The sequence below is a fragment of the Haliotis rubra genome, unplaced genomic scaffold (assembly GCF_003918875.1).
Source record: "Haliotis rubra isolate DU_JTF1 unplaced genomic scaffold, ASM391887v1 Scf353, whole genome shotgun sequence".
NCBI classification, from domain to species: Eukaryota; Metazoa; Mollusca; class Gastropoda; order Lepetellida; family Haliotidae; genus Haliotis; species Haliotis rubra.
This window is the reverse complement of record NW_025767028.1, coordinates 401,296-422,502: the sequence shown is the minus strand read 5'-3', so window position 1 is coordinate 422,502 and position 21,207 is coordinate 401,296. Positions and strand designations below refer to the sequence as shown.

The following is a 21,207-nucleotide window of genomic DNA, read 5'->3' as shown; positions in this document are numbered from 1 at the left end:
ATGGATGGGGAGGCAGCAATAATCGGATGGTCATAACCCAAATTCCAACAACAACTGAGAGAAAACTCTTGGGAGGCACCGTTTTTACCTATAATCACAAAACTGTGATCAACAGATATCAAGGGGATTACATACGAAGCGAATCAAGCGAGAGTTTCAATCAGTTCAATGAGCGTCCATTCTGCTTGTTTACAATTTATTGCTTCCTATTTGTCAGCTTCAAGACTTGTGCTAATTTTTCTTCTTACTCTCCGCCTGGTCTCACCCAACTGCGTGCTACTTGTTATCAGTTACCTGTTGTTGTTAATGGTAATTTGCTGCTTGTTACTACATACGAAGCATATCAGCTTCTCACCGCCTGCTTGGAGTCACGTTTTGCTTGATAGCCGTGCAAGGAAAGTCGTTCTGTACAATAAATACAACCTTTTTCTTTGATGGGCATTTTAGAATTTGTGGTGATGAAGAATGATGGTGCTTTTTATCGATATACAAATTCTTTTTTTGTAAAAGGCGACATAGATTCTAATGTCGTTTTCCAGCAAGTGATAAAAGTATCACCATTCTTTAAACAAAAGGTTGTTATACATAAAGTGGTATTCTTCGTAATGCACCTAGCCAGTGTTATACATAAATGCAACATATTGCTAATGTGAAGGCAAGGGAGATTACTCTAGCGTAAGGTGCAAACTTCCGATTTAGGTCCAGATGGCGTTGTGGTTGCCCTGAATGAAACTGAGACATTCTTTTAGTGCAGTCATGGCAATCGTTATCAGCTGATCAATAATTATATAATCAACAATCAGCCAGCATCAGAGTCGTCAACTTCGATAATTTGCCTTCATCTGCTTCGATCCAATTTGTTGGGGCTGCCAGACTCTAGTGTCCCTTCAATAACGGACATGACACAAACTCACCTGTTTCCATTGTCCTTTCAGAAGTCGCAGTGGCGTCATCAAGATTACCCGGTTAGTAAAACTTTCTTTATGAACTTAAGAACGAATGTGTCTTGGTGTGTGGACATACACGGGTTGCTGCACGATACAACGGCAAACACAACGGCAACAGGTTGTACTAGTGGTCCCATGCAGCGTTATCGGGGTAGTTCTTTCTGCTTCATCAAACCATTGTTGTTATGATATTATTGTTGCCATGATATGCTCTGACCAACTCTATATGTTAACATCTTATGTTGTCAGCTCCCGCTGTAAGAGTGGCACCATCAACACCCGTTGTGCAACGAGGTAAGTTCTTTCGATGTGCATTGGCAGAGTGAGTGAGATGTGCATTAGCAGAGTGAGTGAGATGAGTTTAAAAACTGATGAGTGACAAAGCGATGAAAGGTCTAAAGTCCTCAGAGTATGATGGCCACAATCAGGCAGGTGCAGATCCCTGTTAGCCGGCCAACACTGGACCAACACTGGACACAGCGCACCTTTTTGATTTTCCAAAGGGTTTAATTACTATCAATGAGGTAAAATCGCGATCTCGACAAGAGAGAAGTGTCTTGTATTGAAGCAATCACACGGAAATGGTCACAACCCGTCGACAGTGGACAAAACAGAAAGATCCCCAGTGACATAAAGATGGTCGACTTAAACCAACAGGTGGTCAACGTCAGTGACTGCATGTCCTTATACCCGAAGACATGGATCGAATCTGGCAACACCAATCACTGGATTGTCTAGTCCAGGTTCGATTATATAGCCCTTGTCCGATAGAAGACCAAATGTTGAATGAGACGTTAAACGTTTACTTGAAGTTTTTAAAAAATATAGTTGACTGACTTTTGATTTGTTTTGTTATCAGTTGTGCCAGAACGGAGACAGCTGCCACAGAATGGTAAGGGCTTTGATTTTGTTGTGCATACAGACTGAACGAATGTAAATACTTCATATTACCAGTCATGTAACATGCACAAAAGTAGCAACATCTGTTTGAATCATTAAACATATGTAGATTCTTACAAAACTGATAATTCTTCTTGTGTAGACAATACATAACGGTCAACATATCAGGGTTTGATGTTTAGCCTGAAATCCCTGTCTCCGAACGGATTAAAGCTTCCAGGCATTTTCGAAGATATTATGGGAAGCGTTGCCACTCTTGTACATCAAGGTTAATAACTGGAACCATGGTAGCTTGTCATTGACTGAGTGAGCGAGTCTAGTTTTACGCCGCTTTTAGCAATATTCCAGCAATATCAGGGCGGGGGACACCAGAAATGTGTTTCGCACATTGTACCCAGGTCTTCGGCGTGACGAGCGAACGAACTGGGATACCCCACCGTCTCAGCTTGTTATTGAGATTCGAAGATAGATAGGCCAAAATACTTTGTAAATACATATATACTCATGCCACATGGTTGTCACCCCTTCAATTTTTAATTTGAGAGGGGTGGGTGTGTGTGTGTGTCACTGTGTTGGATGAAAAACCATTATTACTGGTATACATAATATGATAGAAAAGCTTTTACTGGCAGAATATCTGAAAAGTTGGGGTGAGGTAAGGTGAGTGAGGCGAGGTAAGGTGAGGTATGGCCAGGTGTAATACAGTTAAACATCGCCTTCAAGATTATTTCTGCAACATAGCCACGTGCTTGCACGTGTATTGGTCTGCTTTTAGTAGTCTGAATTAATGCCAGTTGTGTAGCCCACTCAGAGACACCAGCTTCTGCTCCAGTCAGGGAAACAACAAGTACCATATATTAAGGTATTTTCTATATGAAGCCGGTGGAGCCCGAACCACCCACGTGGAGTATAGACCTTCTGAAACACGTGTTTATGTTGCTTCCTACAACCAATAATGTCCGATGTCATTTGCTATTCCAGACTGTCCACCGGAAGTGATGCATGTGCGGTGTCGTGACGACCCATGCATGCGGACATCTTGCAGGAGCATGCCGGATGCTGTGTGCAGGTACGTCTGTCGTCGTGAAGAGTGAGTAAGTGAGTATGGTTTTACGCCGCTTTTAGCACTATTCCAGCAATTTCACGGCGGGGGACACCAGAAATGGGCTTCACACATTGACTTCACACATGTGGGGAATTGAACCAGGGTCTTCGGTACCACTAGGCTACCTCACCACCCCCTCATGGTGATGATGGCGATTCTGCTGCTGCTGCTGATCATGGTGGTGGTGATGACGGTGATGATACTATTTCTGTAATTATGATATAATAATAGTGAACATGAGTAATTCACGAGGCTGCAATTAGCTATGCAGAGTTGCGTCCCTTACACGTGTTCGGAACTGATGATGAAGGATTAGAATCCAATTTTTTGCCTGAGTATGTTTCTTGACAAATCTGCGCCAAACGGGCTCCACAGTCTGAATATGCTCATCACAATCACCTCCCATAAGCCCAATAATTGTTCTGGGAATATCAAACCAATGGCAGCCAGTGTTATGAGAGTGTTACACCTCTAAGATCGGCTGTGGGTTTTCTTCTCACATAAAGCTGACGTGATGTGAAGTAACTGAAATACTGTTCGGCATACGTACATCAGATACACTTCTATTTGTTACGCTACGCCAAGTGTCAGGATATTTTCCCCTCTGCAGACCCAACTACTGTGGAGGTTGCATGGCCGAATTCTTCAGGGAAGGCATGCGAGTACAGTGCGGACGGACCAGTTTCCCGGAACTCATTGACCCAGCGTCCGTCATGGTGAAGGACAGGAGCGCCTACACCAATAGCAAGGGTCGACAACGTAAGTAGACTTCTATACGGTGCTCCCCGCTAGAGACAACGTAAGTAGATATGGTGCTCCGCGCTAGAGACAACGTAAGTAGATACGGTGCTCTCCGCTTGAGACAACGTAAGTAGATACGGTGATCCCCGCTAGAGACAACGTAAGTAGATATGGTGCTCCGCGCTAGAGACAAGGTAAGTAGATACGGTGCTCCGCGCTAGAGACAAGGTAAGTAGATACAGTGCTCCCCGCTAGAGACAAGGTAAGTAGATACGGTGCTTCCCGCTAGAGACAAGGTAAGTAGATACGGTGCTCCGCGCTAGAGACAACGTAAGTAGATACGGTGATCCCCGCTAGAGACAAGGTAAGTAGATACGGTGCTCCCGCTAGAGACACCGTAAGTAGATATGGTGCTCCGCGCTAGAGACAAGGTAAGTAGATACGGTGCTCCCCGCTAGAGACAACGTAAGTAGATATGGTGCTCCGCGCTAGAGACAACGTAAGTAGATATGGTGCTCCGCGCTAGAGACAAGGTAAGTAGATACGGTGCTCCCCGCTAGAGACAAGGTAAGTAGATACGGTGCTCCCCGCTAGAGACACAACGTAAGTAGATACGGTGCTCCCCGCTAGAGACAACGTAAGTAGATACGGTGCTCCCGCTAGAGACAACGTAAGTAGATACGGTGCTCCCCGCTAGAGACAACGTAAGTGCATACGGTGTTCTACGTTAGAGACGTGCTATATATGTGCATCTGTCCTCAGTGACAACATAAACACGCGCACCGTCCACAGTGACAACATCAACACACACACCGTCCTCAGTGACAACATCAACACGCGCACCGTCTATGGTGACAACATCAACACGCGCACCGTCCACAGTGACAACATAAACACGCGCCCCGTCTATGGTGACAACATAAACACGCGCCCCGTCCACAGTGACAACATAAACACGCGCACCGTCGGTGACAACATAAACACGCGCCCCGTCCACAGTGACAACATAAACACACACACCGTCCTCAGTGACCACACATACCCGTGCACCGTCCAGAGTAACAACATACACATGTGCACCGTCCTCAGTGACAACAAGTACACGTGCACTGTCCTCAGTTACAACATAAAAACGTGCACCGTCCTCAATGACAACAAAAACACGTGCATCGTCCTTAACGAAAACCAAACACGTGCATTCGTCCTTTTCAACAACACAAACATGTGTCACTGACAATCCTGTTCTCAATATGCTGATTTCAGCTCCCCCGATCATCCCTGCAGGCCCTGATCCCTTCACCCAGGTACCAGGCCCCGCCCCTGGGTGGACAGGCCCCCAGGTTCTACAGCCTTCTCCAAGCCTCACCCAACCACCGTCACCATGGACTGACGGTACCCGTATCACTCAAGTTACCCCACGCAGTGTTGCTACCGGTCCCCGAGTTTTCGCTAGTAGTGTGTCCAGTCAGAGCACCGTCCCACAGAACTCTCGGTCCCAGTCTCGTGGTGACGCCGCCCTAGCACTGCAACAGAATGTGTTCGGACTTGGAGCCCTCTTTCCCGATGAGAACACTGCCCCACAGGTATCCTCAGCATCGCAACCTGGCGGCCCACTTCCGACCAATTCCATGGACAGAGCACAGAACAATTTCGGATCTCAGGGCCAGACTGGACAGGAGTCGTTCAGCAGAGGTTCTGGGGTCGTCCCTCCTTCCTCGTTCACCACCACCGCTGGTACAGCATGGCAGGCGAGACAAGGTCAAGGTCAGAATAACCTAGCGGCCTGGAGAGCCAGATCCGGCGCCACAGGCAGCACACTGGTTCCCGCTGGTGGACAGAGCGGTGTTGTGAGGACGTCTCTTGGACCTTTGCCGAGTCAAAGAGGACTGTTCGTCCCAACCACAGGTATCCACAACTTATTTTAAAATATTACCGTTTTAAATGTTTTTAAAAAATTAAAAGTTGTTTTCTACAAATCACCTTACATAATTCCTTTCTGACTGGCACACACATTAACAATGAACTTCTTATGAAATATATTATTTTTTCTCATATTCAATCTGTCTAAATTCTTGGAGGAACCGGATTCATAATGCAAAGTTACGTCCCTTGTTCTTACCTTTGGTCCAATTATGTCCATTCGTATATAAACTCCCTACACTCAGTATTCATGTCCTGCCCCCACCATACACCGTGTGTACAGTCGGGAGATATAAACTCCCTACACTCAGTATTCATGTCCTGCCCCCACCATACACCGTGTGTACAGTCGGGAGATATAAACTCCCTACACTCAGTATTCATGTCCTGCCCCCACCATACACCGTGTGTACAGTCGGGAGATATAAACTCCCTACACTCAGTATTCATGTCCTGCCCCCACCATACACCGTGTGTACAGTCGGGAGATATAAACTCCATACGCTCAGTATTCATGTCCGCCCCACCAGACACCGTGTGTACAGTCGGGAGATATAAACTCCATACCCTCAGTATTACTCCTACATTCAGTATTCATGCCCCGCCCACCAGACACCGTGTGTACAGTCGGGAGATATAAACTCCCTACCCTCAGTATTCATGTCCCTCCACCATACACCGTGTGTACAGTCGGGAGATATAAACCCCTACACTCAGTATTCATGCCCCGCCCACCAGACACCGTGTGTACAGTCGGGAGATATAAACTCCCTACCCTCAGTATTCATGCCCCGCCCACCAGACACCGTGTGTACAGTCGGGAGATATAAACTCCTACCTCAGTATTCATGTCCCCCACCATACACCGTGTGTACAGTCGGAGATATAAACTCCCTACACTCAGTATTCATGCCCCGCCCACCAGACACCGTGGTGGTGTACAGTCGGGAGATATAAACTCCTACCCTCAGTATTCATGTCCCCCCACCATACACCGTGTGTACAGTCGGGAGATATAAACTCCCTACACTCAGTATTCATGCCCCGCCCACCAGACACCGTGTGTGTACAGTCGGGAGATATAAACTCCCTACCCTCAGTATTCATGTCCCCCACCATACACCGTGTGTACAGTCGGGAGATATAAACTCCCTACACTCAGTATTCATGCCCCGCCCACCAGACACCGTGTGTACAGTCGGGAGATATAAACTCCCTACACTCAGTATTCATGTCCCCCCCACCATACACCGTGTGTACAGTCGGGAGATATAAACTCCCTACACTCAGTATTCATGTCCTGCGCCCACCAGACACCGTGTGTACAGTCGGGAGATATAAACTCCCTACCCTCAGTATTCATGTCCCCCCCACCATACACCGTGTGTACAGTCGGGAGATATAAACTCCTACACTCAGTATTCATGCCCCGCCCACCAGACACCGTTTGTACAGTCGGGAGATATAAACTCCCTACACTCAGTATTCATGTCCCCCCCACCATACACCGTGTGTACAGTCGGGAGATATAAACTCCCTACACTCAGTATTCATGCCCCGCCCACCAGACACCGTGTGTACAGTCGGGAGATATAAACTCCCAACACTCAGTATTCATGTCCCGCCCCCACCATACACCGTGTGTACAGTCGGGAGATATAAACTCACTACCTCACCTCATAATGCCAGTAGGTTTGTCAACACGCACCTGTTCTCATGGGTTTTGACAAAAGTTGTAAATGTGAGTACTTCGGGATTTCCTCCAACATTAAACAGTCACATGAGGTCTGTTCAAAGCCGCGTTGAAGAGGCTTACACCCGAACATATTAGAATGTTAAAAACAGTATAAATGTCAATGCCTGTTTATGAGAACCTGTGTGTGCATATATTGTTAATATTTCGAAACAACTATCAATTCTGAATTACTCTTTGAAGTTGTAAAGGAGTAAGCAACTTTTTCTACAATATACTTTAGCAATATTTCAGTAATATCACGGAGGGGTACACCAGAAATGGGCTTCACACATTGTACCCATGTGGGGAATCGAGCCCGAGTCTTCGACGTGATAAGCAAACGATTTAACCACTGGGCTACCCCACCGCTCAAAAAGTGGCGTATAGGAATGTTATACATTCAATACACGGTATGTACTAACCCGTATATGTTGTTTCAGCTGAAACCTGCCCCGCGGGTACGTCCCCGGCGATATGTTCCTCCCACCCCTGCGCCAACCAGACCTGCCACATCCCGGGGGCAACCTGCATGTATGTATCAGGCATTCAACTGCCACACCCCATGATTCACCACCATGCAGTATGGGTGCCAAGATTGAAATAGCCATGTCTTGCAAGGCCAAAGTTAGTTCCTACCGTGGAAACCACGAAGGACAGAGTTCGTCTTCAGCTGCCTATGATTGTTGTAAGAGTGAGTGAGTTTAGTTTTACGCCGCACTCAGCAATAGTTCAGCTACTAGTATATGGCGGCGGTCTGTAAATAATCAAGTCTGGACCAGACAATCCAGTGATCTGCGCAATTGGGAACCGATGACATGTGTCAACCTTGCCAGCTAGTCTGACCACCCGATCCCGTTAGTCGCCTCTTACGACAAGCATGGGTTACTAAAGGTTCATTCTAACCCGGACTTTCACGGATGATTGTTGTAAGAGACGGTGTTGTATCCGTAGTATACGGACGTTAGTATGAGGCGTTAGACGTCGGGGTCAGATATTTATTTCGGTTGGGGTTACAGTGCCTCTTGCGTATAGCACCATGGCTAACGGTTTACCCGTGCATACTCGGTTGCATGAGTCTTATGCACGTGATATCCTTTGTCTATGAAAGAGAGTTACCTCCCCTAGTTCCATATATGGCACATATACCACTGACGACTAACGGGTTCGAATGGTCCATGTGTTACTTGCTCTACAATGGAAAATATCTCACTGTTTGTAGGGATATTCTTTTAAGAATTTGACTATACCGGGAATGTTTCGTATCTGAAAGGCCTTATATGCGTTACAGATTGACTCGAAGGTAGTATTAACAACCAAAAAGCGGCGTTTATGATGAATCATCACTGACGCCGTATGCAGGCAGGAAATTGTGTGGAATTGATGCCATAGAAAGAAGAGTTGTTGGGTTTTACGCTGCTGTTAGCAATATTCCAGCAATATCACGGCTTGGAAAACAAGAAATGGGCTTCACTCATTGGAACCTTGTGGGGAATCGAACCCGGGTTTTCGTCGGGACGAGCGAATGCTTTAACCACTGGGCTACCCCACCGCGCCGACATGGAGAGATCTTCCCACTAATGGTATTAGACACCTCTCCTGTAAATGTTCCATTTAGCAGCTGGATAACGGGGGCTACTCCAAATAACAAAGCACATACAATATATATTAAAACATAACACACACACAACCAAAAAGAAAACTAACATACCTTTCTTTGTGCAGCCCGAATGCTTGCGGCTCCTGCTTCGCCCGGTGGTACCTAGACGGACAGGAGGTGGACTGCTCAGGAGGTGGGTAGCACCGTCGTGCACTGGTGTTGGGGGACGGGCCTTCTGGGGTGTTGTTCAACATGATCGTGTATACAGAGTGACGTCCCTTAGGTGTCGCTTCCCATAGGTTAAACTTTGCAAACCACCCCTGGTCGAGATGGCGCCGCTTTCGCGGTCCAAATGGACATTGCGCATGCCCCATTAAGGGGAGGAAAAATATCGTTTTCGTAATATTTGTTGTTGTTTCCTTTGGTTTTTCTTGACAGTTGAGGGAATATGTTCTAATCCTATTGTTAGGTTTACCTGTTCCTTGATGGAGACATACAAATGGCAGGATACCTCATGGGTGGCAGATTCTACATAAGTTATGACGCGACGCTTCCGCCTTGATTCCTATAGCTTTGTCAAGCATTACTGAAGTACTACAGCACAGAACAGACTTATATACATACAAATGGAATGCATGAAGGGAGATTAACAACAATGGATATCTAGTAATCAGTGCACTAAAGCCAGCTGTGCTTGTTACAGCATGACATACCAAATATCAGCAAATTTCGACTTTTCATTAACTGTTTTTCTAAATTTTAGGTTGTTAAATGAATTGGTATTTCTGCAATGTTTTCAGTATATTTATCTTTACACAGGGTGTACAGAATCTCAGATAACAGTGGCGTGTCCCAGGAACCCATGTGCCGTGTACTCATGCCCCGCCCACCCAGACGCAGTGTGCAGGTAGATATATAGTCATTACACACAGTATTCATGCCCCGCCCACCCAGACGCAGTGTGCAGGTAGATACACTCAGTATTCATGTCATTACACTCAGGTAGATATATAGTCATTACACCCATGCCCCGCCCACCCTTCGACGCAGTGCGCAGGTAGATATATAGTCATTACACACAGTATTCATGCCCCGCCCACCCAGACGCACCGTGTGCAGGTAGATATATAGTCATTACACTCAGTATTCATGCCCCGCCCACCCAGACGCAGTGTGCAGGTAGATATATAGTCATTACACTCAGTATTCATGCCCCGCCCACCCAGACACCGTGCGCAGGTAGATATATAGTCATTACACTCAGTATTCATGCCCCGCCCACCCAGACGCAGTGTGCGCAGGTAGATATATATTCATTACACTCAGTATTCATGCAGTATTTGCTTCATGCCCCGCCCACCCAGACGCAGTGTGCAGGTAGATATATAGTCATTACACTCAGTATTCATGCCCCGCCCACCCAGACGCAGTGCGCAGGTAGATATATAGTCATTACACTCAGTATTCATGCCCCGCCCACCCAGACGCAGTGCGCAGGTAGATATATAGTCATTACACTCAGTATTCATGCCCCGCCTACCCAGACGCAGTGCGCAGGTAGATATATAGTCATTACACTCAGTCAGTATTCATGCCCCGCCCACCCAGACGCAGTGTGCGAAGGTAGATATATAGTCATTACACACTCAGTATTCATGCCCCGCCCACCCAGACGCCGTGCGCAGGTAGATATATAGTCATTACACTCAGTATTCATGCCCCGCCCACCCAGACGCAGTGCGCAGGTAGATATATAGTCATTACACTCAGTATTCATGCCCCGCCCACCCAGACGCAGTGTGCAGGTAGATATATAGTCATTACACTCAGTATTCATGCCCCGCCTACCCAGACGCAGTGTGCAGGTAGATATATAGTCATTACACTCAGTATTCATGCCCCGCCCACCCAGACGCAGTGTGCAGGTAGATATATAGTCATTACACTCAGTATTCATGCCCCGCCCACCCAGACGCAGTGCGCAGGTAGATATATAGTCATTACACTCAGTATTCATGCCCCGCCCACCCAGACGCAGTGTGCAGGTAGATATATAGTCATTACACTCAGTATTCATGCCCCGCCCACCCAGACGCAGTGTGCAGGGTAGATATATAGTCATTACACTCAGTATTCATGTATTCATGCCCGCCCACCCCAGACGCAGTGTGCAGGTAGATATATAGTCATTACACTCAGTATTCATGCCCCGCCCACCCAGACGCAGTGCGCAGGTAGATATATAGTCATTACACTCAGTATTCATGCCCCGCCCACCCAGACGCAGTGCGCAGGTAGATATATAGTCATTACACTCAGTATTCATGCCCCGCCCACCCAGACGCAGTGCGCAGGTAGATATATAGTCATTACACTCAGTATTCATGCCCCGCCCACCCAGACGCAGTGTGCAGGTAGATATATAGTCATTACACTCAGTATTCATGCCCCGCCTACCCAGACGCAGTGCGCAGGTAGATATATAGTCATTACACTCAGTATTCATGCCCCGCCTACCCAGACGCAGTGCGCAGGTAGATATATAGTCATTACACTCAGTATTCATGCCCCGCCCACCCAGACGCAGTGCGCAGGTAGATATATAGTCATTACACTCAGTATTCATGCCCCGCCCCAGACGCGGTGCGCGGGTAGATATATAGACGCATTCATGCCCCGCCCACCCAGACGCAGGCAGGTAGATATATAGTCATTACACTCAGTATTCATGCCCCGCCCACCCAGACGCAGTGCGCAGGGTAGATATATAGTCATACACTCAGTATTCATGTCCATGCCCACCCAGACGCAGTGTGCAGGTAGATATATAGTCATTACACTCAGTATTCATGCCCCGCCACCCAGACGCAGTGTGCAGGTAGATATATAGTCATTACACTCAGTATTCATGCCCCGCCCACCCAGACGCGCAGTGCGCAGGTAGATATATAGTCATTACACTCAGTATTCATGCCCCGCCTACCCAGACGCCGTGCGCAGGTAGATATATAGTCATTACACTCCAGGTAGTATTCATGCCCCGCCCACCCAGACGCCGTGCGCAGGTAGATATATAGTCATTACACTCAGTATTCATGCCCCGCCCACCCAGACGCAGTGTGCAGGTAGATATATAGTCATTACACTCAGTATTCATGCCCCGCCCACCCAGACGCCGTGCGCAGGTAGATATATAGTCATTACACTCCGTATTCATGCCCCGCCCTCCCAGACGCCGTGCGCAGGTAGATATATAGTCATTACACTCCGTATTCATGCCCCGCCCTCCGGCACCGGGTACAGGTAGGTATATACTCACTACCGAGAGCTCATGTCCCGCCCTCCCGACCGACACCTTGTGCAGGTAGGTATATACTCACTACCGAGAGCTCATGTTCCCCAGTTTGTTTAAGTCAGCAATTGATCTGCATGTGCTTGTCTTGTTTGTGGGTCTCATTGTCTCATCGTTTGTAATAACGGTTAACATTTTGCAACACCAAGTGTCAGCGATTCATAAACATAAACTGTCGTCGGAATTGAACAATGGATGGGGTTTTGTTCGTTTCTTACACATTTGCACTTTTAAAGTTTATATGTACATCATCCATTAAGCTCTTCATCCGTCTGTTCTGTGGTGGAGGCAAAGGAATGTATCCACACCCAAAATAATTCACTCAAGTGAACCCTTATCAAAGTTTTCAGGTAATGACTGAGGTAACCCACCATTCACCAAAGGTTCAAGGTAGTTGGTGTTGTCATGTTCATGCCTCGCATGTACAGTTGTTTCCTTGTTTGTCGAAGTGCAATGGTTGCTGTATCAGTGAAACAGTTGTATAAACTACAAGACAGAGTTACCTCCCTTCTGGGAACATAATCCTGTCAAACTTCAGCATGGTTGTCTTCCTGGAAAGGGAAAGTCCAAATCTTCACCCAAAACTCAAAAGGTCGAAATGATGAGAACAGAACTTCTTTAGGCTGGACGTAAATCGGGAGATGACATAATCACAAAGAAATATATTGCCAGATATTTTGTAAAAACACTAAAACAAACAGAAATAATGATAAGACCCTCTTTTCATATGGAATGCATCACTTGAAGACATTTTGGCTGGTTAGTGAGATATTTATAAAGAATTGTAGTATCGGCCCTTTATTATCGCATTTCATAGTGGGATGCAGAAATATAGTTAGAAACCATTTTCAGATGTTGTCCCCAAAATATTGATTGTTATTGTTGTTATGATTAATATCGGGGTACGGTAGGTCCACTCGCCTAATGCACAACAGTTGTTTTTTCCTTGGCACATTGAATGTACGCTTAAATCTCGTCTTACATTGTATGCTTGTTCAGCGCCATACCACACATCGTGTGGACATTTCTCAAACATGCATTGTTTGGGCTTTCCTCCATCATATTTAACTCAAATGGTGCTCACTCACTCACTCACTCACTCACTCACTCACTCACTCACTCACTCACTCACTCACTCTCACTCACTCACTCACTCACTCTCACTCACTCACTCACTCACTCACTCACTCACTCACTCACTCACTCTTGTTATTATATATCATGTTATTTATATAGATATTCCAAGTGCGGGTCGTGCAGAGCTCAGTGGTTCATTGGTAACAGAGAAGTGAAGTGTGACATCCCTTGGTCGGCATCACGTGAGTCAACTTGTTTCTAACATTTGGGCTGTCATGGCGTAGACTAGTCCATGCTAGATATTTCCAAGCTCGTCCCAAATAGAAAATTCCATGCTTGTACCACTGAGGTGATACCAAAGTATAAATATTGTCCAGTATTCAATGCATGTCTCACCGAGGTGATATAAAAGTACAAATATTGTCCTGTATTTAATGCATGTCTCACCGAGGTGATACCAAAGTAGAAATATTGTCCTGTATTCAATGCTTGTCTCACCGAGGTGATATCAAAGTAGAAATATTGTCCAGTATTCAATGCATGTCTCACCGAGGTGATATCAAAGTAGAAATATTGTCCTGTATTCAATGCTTGTCTCACCGAGGTGATATCAAAGTAGAAATATTGTCCTGTTTTCAATGCATGTCTCACCGAGTTGATATCAAAGTAGAAATATTGTCCTGTATTCAATGCATGTCTCACCGAGGTGATTAAAGAAGAAATATTGTCCTGTATTCAATGCTTGTCTCACTGAGGGGTGATATCAAAGTAGAAATATTGTCCAGTATTCAGTGTTTGTCTCACCGAGGTGATTCCAAAGTAGAAATGTTGTCCTGTATTCAATGCTTGTCTCACCGAGTTGATATCAAAGTAGAAATATTGTCCTGTTTTCAAAGCTTGTCTCACCGAGGTGATATCAAAGTAGAAATATTGTCCTGTATTCAAAGCTTGGATCACTGTGGTGATAGCAAAGTATAAATATTGTCCAGTATTCAAAGCTTGTCTCACTGAGAGGTGATATCAAAGTAGAAATATTGTCCAGTATTCAATGCATGTCTCACCGAGGTGATATAAAAGTACAAATATTGTCCTGTATTTAATGCATGTCTCACCGAGGTGATACCAAAGTACAAATATTGTCCAGTATTCAATGCTTGTCTCACCGAGGTGATATCAAAGTAGAAATATTGTCCAGTATTCAATGCATGTCTCACGGAGGTGATATCAAAGTAGAAATATTGTCCTGTGTTCAATGCTTGTCTCACCGAGGTGATATCAAAGTAGAAATATTGTCCTGTTTTCAATGCATGTCTCACCGAGTTGATATCAAAGTAGAAATATTGTCCTGTATTCAATGCATGTCTCACCGAGGTGATTAAAGAAGAAATATTGTCCTGTATTCAATGCTTGTCTCACTGAGGGGTGATATCAAAGTAGAAATATTGTCCTGTATTCAGTGTTTGTCTCACCGAGGTGATTCCAAAGTAGAAATATTGTCCTGTATTCAATGCTTGTCTCACCGAGTTGATATCAAAGTAGAAATATTGTCCTGTTTTCAAAGCTTGTCTCACCGAGGTGATATCAAAGTAGAAATATTGTCCTGTATTCAAAGCTTGGATCACTGTGGTGATAGCAAAGTAGAAATATTGTCCAGTATCTCAATGCTTGTCTCACCGAGGTGATATCAAAGTAGAAATATTGTCCAGTATTCAATGATTGTCTCACCGAGGTGATATCAAAGTAGAAATATTGTCCACTTTTCACTGCCTTCCCTCTCTGTTTAAAGCAAGCCAAATGTTTCAGCCCTCAAGTGTGCTTATTCACGAATGCTTCAGTTTGGTCCCTCCTGGAAGCTGCGGGTTTAGTCGTTTAGTGATATATCGCTGTATGCGACTGGAGTATTGCTCCAATGTTGATGAAAAGGCTAATTGTGAACTGTAAATATGTGTTTTGGCTGCAGCCTGTCCCCAGGACCAGAAACCGACGTGCAGTTGCTTCTACAACCATTGTCAGACAGACAGACAGGCGCGGTGCAGGTACGTGTTGCATGGCATTTGAAGGGGGAAGGGATCGGGAGGGGGAGGCCGTGGGGGTGTTAGTGGAAGTGCTGGTACAACCATTGTCAGGCAGGCAGACAGGCACTGTGCAGGTACGTGGTGCATGGCAGTAGAACACGTCATGGGGTAGGGTGGTGGGGGTGGTTAGGGGCGGAGTCCAACGGTCCTGCAGATAGAGGGTGGCTGGCTTCATGGGTAATCCTACTGCTAGGGGATGGAATGGGGTGTTAGTAGGTTATCTGCAGGTTCTCGTCCCCTGACAGCGTTAGAAGGTGGCCCATTGTATCACAGGTTTTCCAAGTCCCGCCTTATACCGCGTCCTGTGAAACATCCATTAAATGTTTCTCTTTGTCAAGTACAACGTCCCTTGTCACATTTTGCATACATTTGCGTCTTCTATAAAATGTGAGCCACACATTGTGAGTACCGTGTGAGTCAAGTGTAAACGAAATGTGAGTGGAACGTGACTCAAAAGCGAGAGGTTTGTGGTCCAAATGTGAGATGGGTGTGGTCCAGATGAGGACTGGGTGTGGTCCAACTGTGAGATGAGTGTGGTCCAAATGTGAGTCAACGTGGTCCAAATGTGAGTCGACGTGGTCCAAATGTGAGTCAGTGACATTAAAACTTGCTCAAATGGGATCCAAATGTCAGTTTATGTGCGTCCACTGTGAGTCATATGCACCAAATGTGAGTATTCATATGTCAGCCCACTCCAACACAAGTGAGTCAAATGTGAGTCATGTATGAGGACAATGTGACCGATTTGTCAGCACTGGGCGCGTCACATGGGAGACCTTCGACCTTCGACTGAAATCTGAGACATGTGAATAAAATGTGAGACACGTGAGTCAGTCTGAGACAAACGAATCATGGTTGAACGACTTGTAATTTCAGGGTGACCGGTTGTGGATCCGACTGCGGCACCGAGTTCTACAAAGTCAACAACAACAGCATCGTCATCGTCGACTGCCCTGTCCAGAAGGGACAGTGGTCAAGAAACCCACAGTAGAAACACCCTGACATATGCCACGCAAAGATGTGACCCAATAGTTGTGGGCGTTCAAAGTGCATTGCCTTTCATGGCGCCTCTAGCCGTGCACAGATGCTGTAACACCTATCCTCATCTTGTCAACGTATTTCAAAGAAAAACACGCTGGCTCTAATCTTATAATGCACTTTATCATTACACGCAGTTACTCGTAAACACGCTTTAGTTTTCGTTGTGGTGTTCGGTGGAAAGAAATCCAAACATTCGGCACACACTTGCAACGCCTTTCGACGACTGTTGCCAATATCAGTGATATGTATGTTGAACGTCTTGTTAAAAAACAATACAATATTTCTTCGTAACTGTCCACTGTGCTAGTATGTGAATAAAATATATACATGTGTGTAAAAATGCATTGTTTCTCCTTTACCCACCTGCAACTGAATACCACCCTTCCGTGTCGCTGGAACACATTTAATGCAGACACCATTTCTCAGGTCAAATTTTGATTGCTATCAAAATCGACAATTTTACACTAGCCAGTAAAGGCTAAGGGGTTATCTCCTAAAACTTAGAGAGACATATCTTAGACAGCCGTAACTTATGATTGCACAATGCCGTTTAGAAAGTGGTCAAATGCAACATACTGTATGTTATATTTGGGATTACACTTTCTTAGTAAAGTACAAATTCCAGTACTTTTGGGGTTGAGTACCATCTGGGATTCAAACCCGCACCCTCAGTGTGAGGCACCTAATCGCCAGCACACAAAGTCAGCCGCCTAGACCGCTCAGCCACCGCCATTGTGGGTGTCGCGGCCATGGGATCCGTCCCAATTTACACTACATGCCCTATATACACCAACTATATGTCCTATATACACCAACTATATGTCCTATATACACCGACTATATGTCCTATATACACCGACTATATGTCCTATATACACCGACTATATGTCCTATATACACCTGACCGCCTCCGTGGTGTAGTGGTTAGAGCGTTCGCCCGGAGAGCGGAAGGTCACGGGTTCGATCCCCTGCCGCGTTATACCAAAAGACGTTAAAATATGGTACTTGTTGGTCCCTGCCTGGCGCTCGGCATTAATGGGTACATCAAGGACTTGTCGGCTCGGAGTCAGTATAAATTGTCTGAGTGGGGTATTCATGCTTCACTGCGGCATAGTATGTTAGTGGGCTAGCACTATAAGACCAGCTTCAGTCTGGGCTAGTTCAAGCAGCCGCACATACACATACACACGCAGGCACGTCGTCATATGAGCGAAATATTCTCCAGCGCGACGTTAAACCCAATTTCACCTCACCTCACCTATATACACCTTCTGACCGCATCGGTGGTGTAATGGTTAGAGCGTCCGCCCGGAGAGCGGAAGGTCGCGGGTTCGATCCCCTGCCGCGTCATACAAAAGGACGTTAACATATGGTACTTGTTGGTCCCTGTCTGGCGCTCGGCATTAATGGGTACAACAAAGACTGATCGGCTCGGAGTCAGTATAATGTGTCTGAGTGGGGTATTCATGCTTCACTGCGGCATGGTATCTCAGTGGGCTAGCACTATAAAACCAGCTAGTACAAGCAGCCGCACATGCACATACACACGCATGCACGTCGTCATATGAGCGAAATAAACTCAAGCACGACGTTAAACCAGAGATATGGTCTCTGGTTAAACCCAATTTCAGCTCACCTCACCCATATACACCTACTATATGTCCTATATACACCGACAGCCTATAGCGCGATGCTTGTAGTATAGGTGCGAAAGTACGAACATGAGAGAAGTCAGACACCATATATGGCAGTTGTTTCCAGTCCATAACGTAAAACATACACACAAGTCAGGAAAACATTTAATTATCTCGCTCTGTTGGCCGTCCGTCGTTACCTTCTCTCAGTTTATGTGACTAATTCCCATTTAAACATTCCTGCATAACAAATCCAGTTAAATATGGAACAGCTATGTTGTTAATGCTTTCTTAACTATGTTCTACACATAAACAACGCTGTTACGTTTACCTGAACGACCTCCTCGCCGTCACATCGGCGTACCGTCCGTCAACATCCGTCACACTCACACACACACGGGGATGTTTATTGCCGTATCGTGACCAGCTAATGCCGCCATGACGTACTGCAGCATTATGTTGACGTATTAACCTGTAACGTACTTTAATTGAATAGCTCGTGACATGAAACAGTTTTGATGGAGGAAAGAGGGGACGAGATCGTTATGATACAGGTGATCGATTAGTGAATGACTAAATAATATTGATATCAAAGCTCCACAACATTTACCTACTGATATAAACCTACTTGGCGGTGAATCATAAAGTGGCTGTTTCTCTATAAATACATTTCAGTGGCTCGACAGGGTGAGGATGTGGCTCACTTCGTGTAAAAATAGAATCTAGTAGATAAATGGGCAGGCCAAGAGTATGTTAAATGCACTCCTATAAATAGGTTGAAAGTGAATGCATATATATTTATATGTAGAAGTTTATATGAGTACCTGCGTCAGTTGTAGGACCTCCTACAGTATCATGTGTGTCCTCCTATATTCCCGTTTAACATATTAATATCATGAACAATTTGGCTATGAAAAGAATTTGAAATGACTCTCTTTAAGAAATTAATTTAAGAAAGTAAATGCAAACGTCGGATAGAACATTGTTACAACACGTACTGCAGCGATGGCCGACACTCCGCGAATAACTGACCTCAACACGAGGTCACGCGATAATAAACATAATCCAGCAATATCACGGCGGGCGACATATGTCGCCTCATATGTTTATACGATTGTCAAGTATCCACCGGCCTTCCCAAATATCCTGTGTGAATCCCCTTCCTGAGACACGTGAAGATCCGGGTTAGAATTGTCTTCAGCAATCAATGAATGTCGTAAAAGGCGACTAACGGCATCGGGTGGTCAGGCTCGCTGACTTGGTTGACACATGTCATCGGTTCCTAATTGCGTAGATCGATGCTCATGCTGTTGATCACTGGATTGTCTGGTCCAGACTTGATTATTTACAGACCGCCGCCATATAGCTAGAATATTGCTGAGTGCGGCGTAAAAACTAAACTCACTCACTGACTAAATAAATATTTACAATCAAACAATCAAATGCCATTGGATGAGCATGCTATGGATGAGTAATATGATATTTCAATTGTGTTTCAAAATGCCTCCCAGTTTGATCGTTTTTATGCAAGTTTCGAAGTTCAACAATTGCTGTCTGATGAGACCTTACAAGACGGTGCTAACGGAGGTCTTGCACTAACCTCAACAGGGGGAAGAGGTATTTTCTAATAATAGGAATGCGATCAATCATATTCAGGAAATACACACCATGTGAGCAAATATGTTTAATTTCGTTGTCAATGTCATGTATACTGCTTTATCCGTATATCACGTGATGTGAACTTGTACATGGCGCCTGGTGAGTTGATCCAGGTGTAGTTTCATTACCTTCAGAGTCACGTGAGTACATATGCACTCGAACAGCGCATGCGCATACAACGTCAGCATACTTCGGGCCACCTGGGTGGGAGTTCGGGAATTAGATTTTAAGAAAATTCAAGCTCATTGAGGTAATTTCTTATGAATAATATAGTGAATAAGGGCTTATGTTTGGTTGAACGTAGCTTTGAATAGTGTTCACAGTGGGCTGTCTATTGATGTGGGAAGGGAGCCCAAAGTAAAAATCTCAGACGCTTCCACTTTGGTAAAATCCACAAGGACTGGTGCAGTGACAAACGTAGAAACGTGCGTGATTCGAACGCAGGATCGTAGGTGCCTGGTGTGCGCAAGGGACGCAACTCTGTACAGCGAGTTATGGCCCTTTACCTTAGACGATTCGGGTGGCGACGTTAATTTGACTTTTCCTGTTGTTTAGGAGAACGAGTGTGGGGAGTCAGTGAGTGAGTAAAATTTTACGTCGCTTTAAGCAATATTCCAGCAATATCACGGCGGGGCACACCAAAAACGGGCTTCGAACATTGTACCCATGTGTGGAATCGAACCCGAGAACGCTTTAAATATTAGACTACCCCACTGCCCCGGATTGTGGGGAGAGGGAGAATATAAAACGCTAGTTTTGCTCTTTAGTGCTAAAAACAAAAATTCTGCATGGTTAGTGATATTTTACATGAACACACCACAATATTGTGCAACTTTTCAAATACAGTACATACGTTTCGATAAACAAGTCCGAGTAAATTGTCTTTCTGATAATTGCACAGTTGCTTCGAAAGTTAAAGCAATATTCACTCACACCTTCGGAAAATATATGTGAAACTGCATCAGTAGATATGTGATAAAGCGTTCGTTCTCCGTTGTATACACACCTATATCGTCCGTCTGGAATGTAGGCCAGCGTGAAACAACAAGGGTGAAAACGTTACCACTTGTCATCGTAAATACACCGGGGCGTCCTTCACCTTCCGGTGACTGCTCTCCATTCGGAACGTCCTTCACCTTCCGGTGACATCCGGTTAGAGTTGTCAGATTGGGGACACGGCCTGGGACTGGTCTGTCTTGATGTATGTAGGGATGTTTACAACTCAAGCTGCATATGATGATCTAGAAGATACATTGTGACACGACTATCACATCCTATCATGCGGGGTTGAAGAAATGGGACCAGGCGGTCCACGTGTTAGTGTAGGGGTAGGACGTTGAGACACTAAAATTTAACAATAATTTCTGAAGCCTTTATTTTTTGTGAGCACATGCAGCATGTCAAACGAACGAATTTGTTTTGTG

General features: G+C 45.4%; 1 protein-coding gene across 2 annotated transcripts in view; it reads left to right on the top strand.

Moving 5' to 3' along the window:
- The window catches only part of LOC124285136, a 28,011-nt gene extending 11,181 nt beyond the window's left edge, over positions 1 to 16,830 (top strand). For both annotated transcript variants that reach the window (XM_046721300.1, XM_046721299.1), the window contains 12 exons: positions 936 to 965; positions 1,197 to 1,241; positions 1,807 to 1,839; positions 2,829 to 2,916; positions 3,563 to 3,711; positions 4,957 to 5,598; positions 7,789 to 7,879; positions 9,071 to 9,138; positions 9,765 to 9,852; positions 13,534 to 13,616; positions 15,335 to 15,410; positions 16,326 to 16,830. In XM_046721300.1, the coding sequence (XP_046577256.1) occupies positions 936 to 965; positions 1,197 to 1,241; positions 1,807 to 1,839; positions 2,829 to 2,916; positions 3,563 to 3,711; positions 4,957 to 5,598; positions 7,789 to 7,879; positions 9,071 to 9,138; positions 9,765 to 9,852; positions 13,534 to 13,616; positions 15,335 to 15,410; positions 16,326 to 16,440 (1,508 nt within the window). In that variant the 3' untranslated portion in view covers positions 16,441 to 16,830. The remainder of the gene's footprint in view (positions 1 to 935; positions 966 to 1,196; positions 1,242 to 1,806; positions 1,840 to 2,828; positions 2,917 to 3,562; positions 3,712 to 4,956; positions 5,599 to 7,788; positions 7,880 to 9,070; positions 9,139 to 9,764; positions 9,853 to 13,533; positions 13,617 to 15,334; positions 15,411 to 16,325) is intronic.
- Positions 16,831 to 21,207: the final 4,377 nt, after the last annotated feature.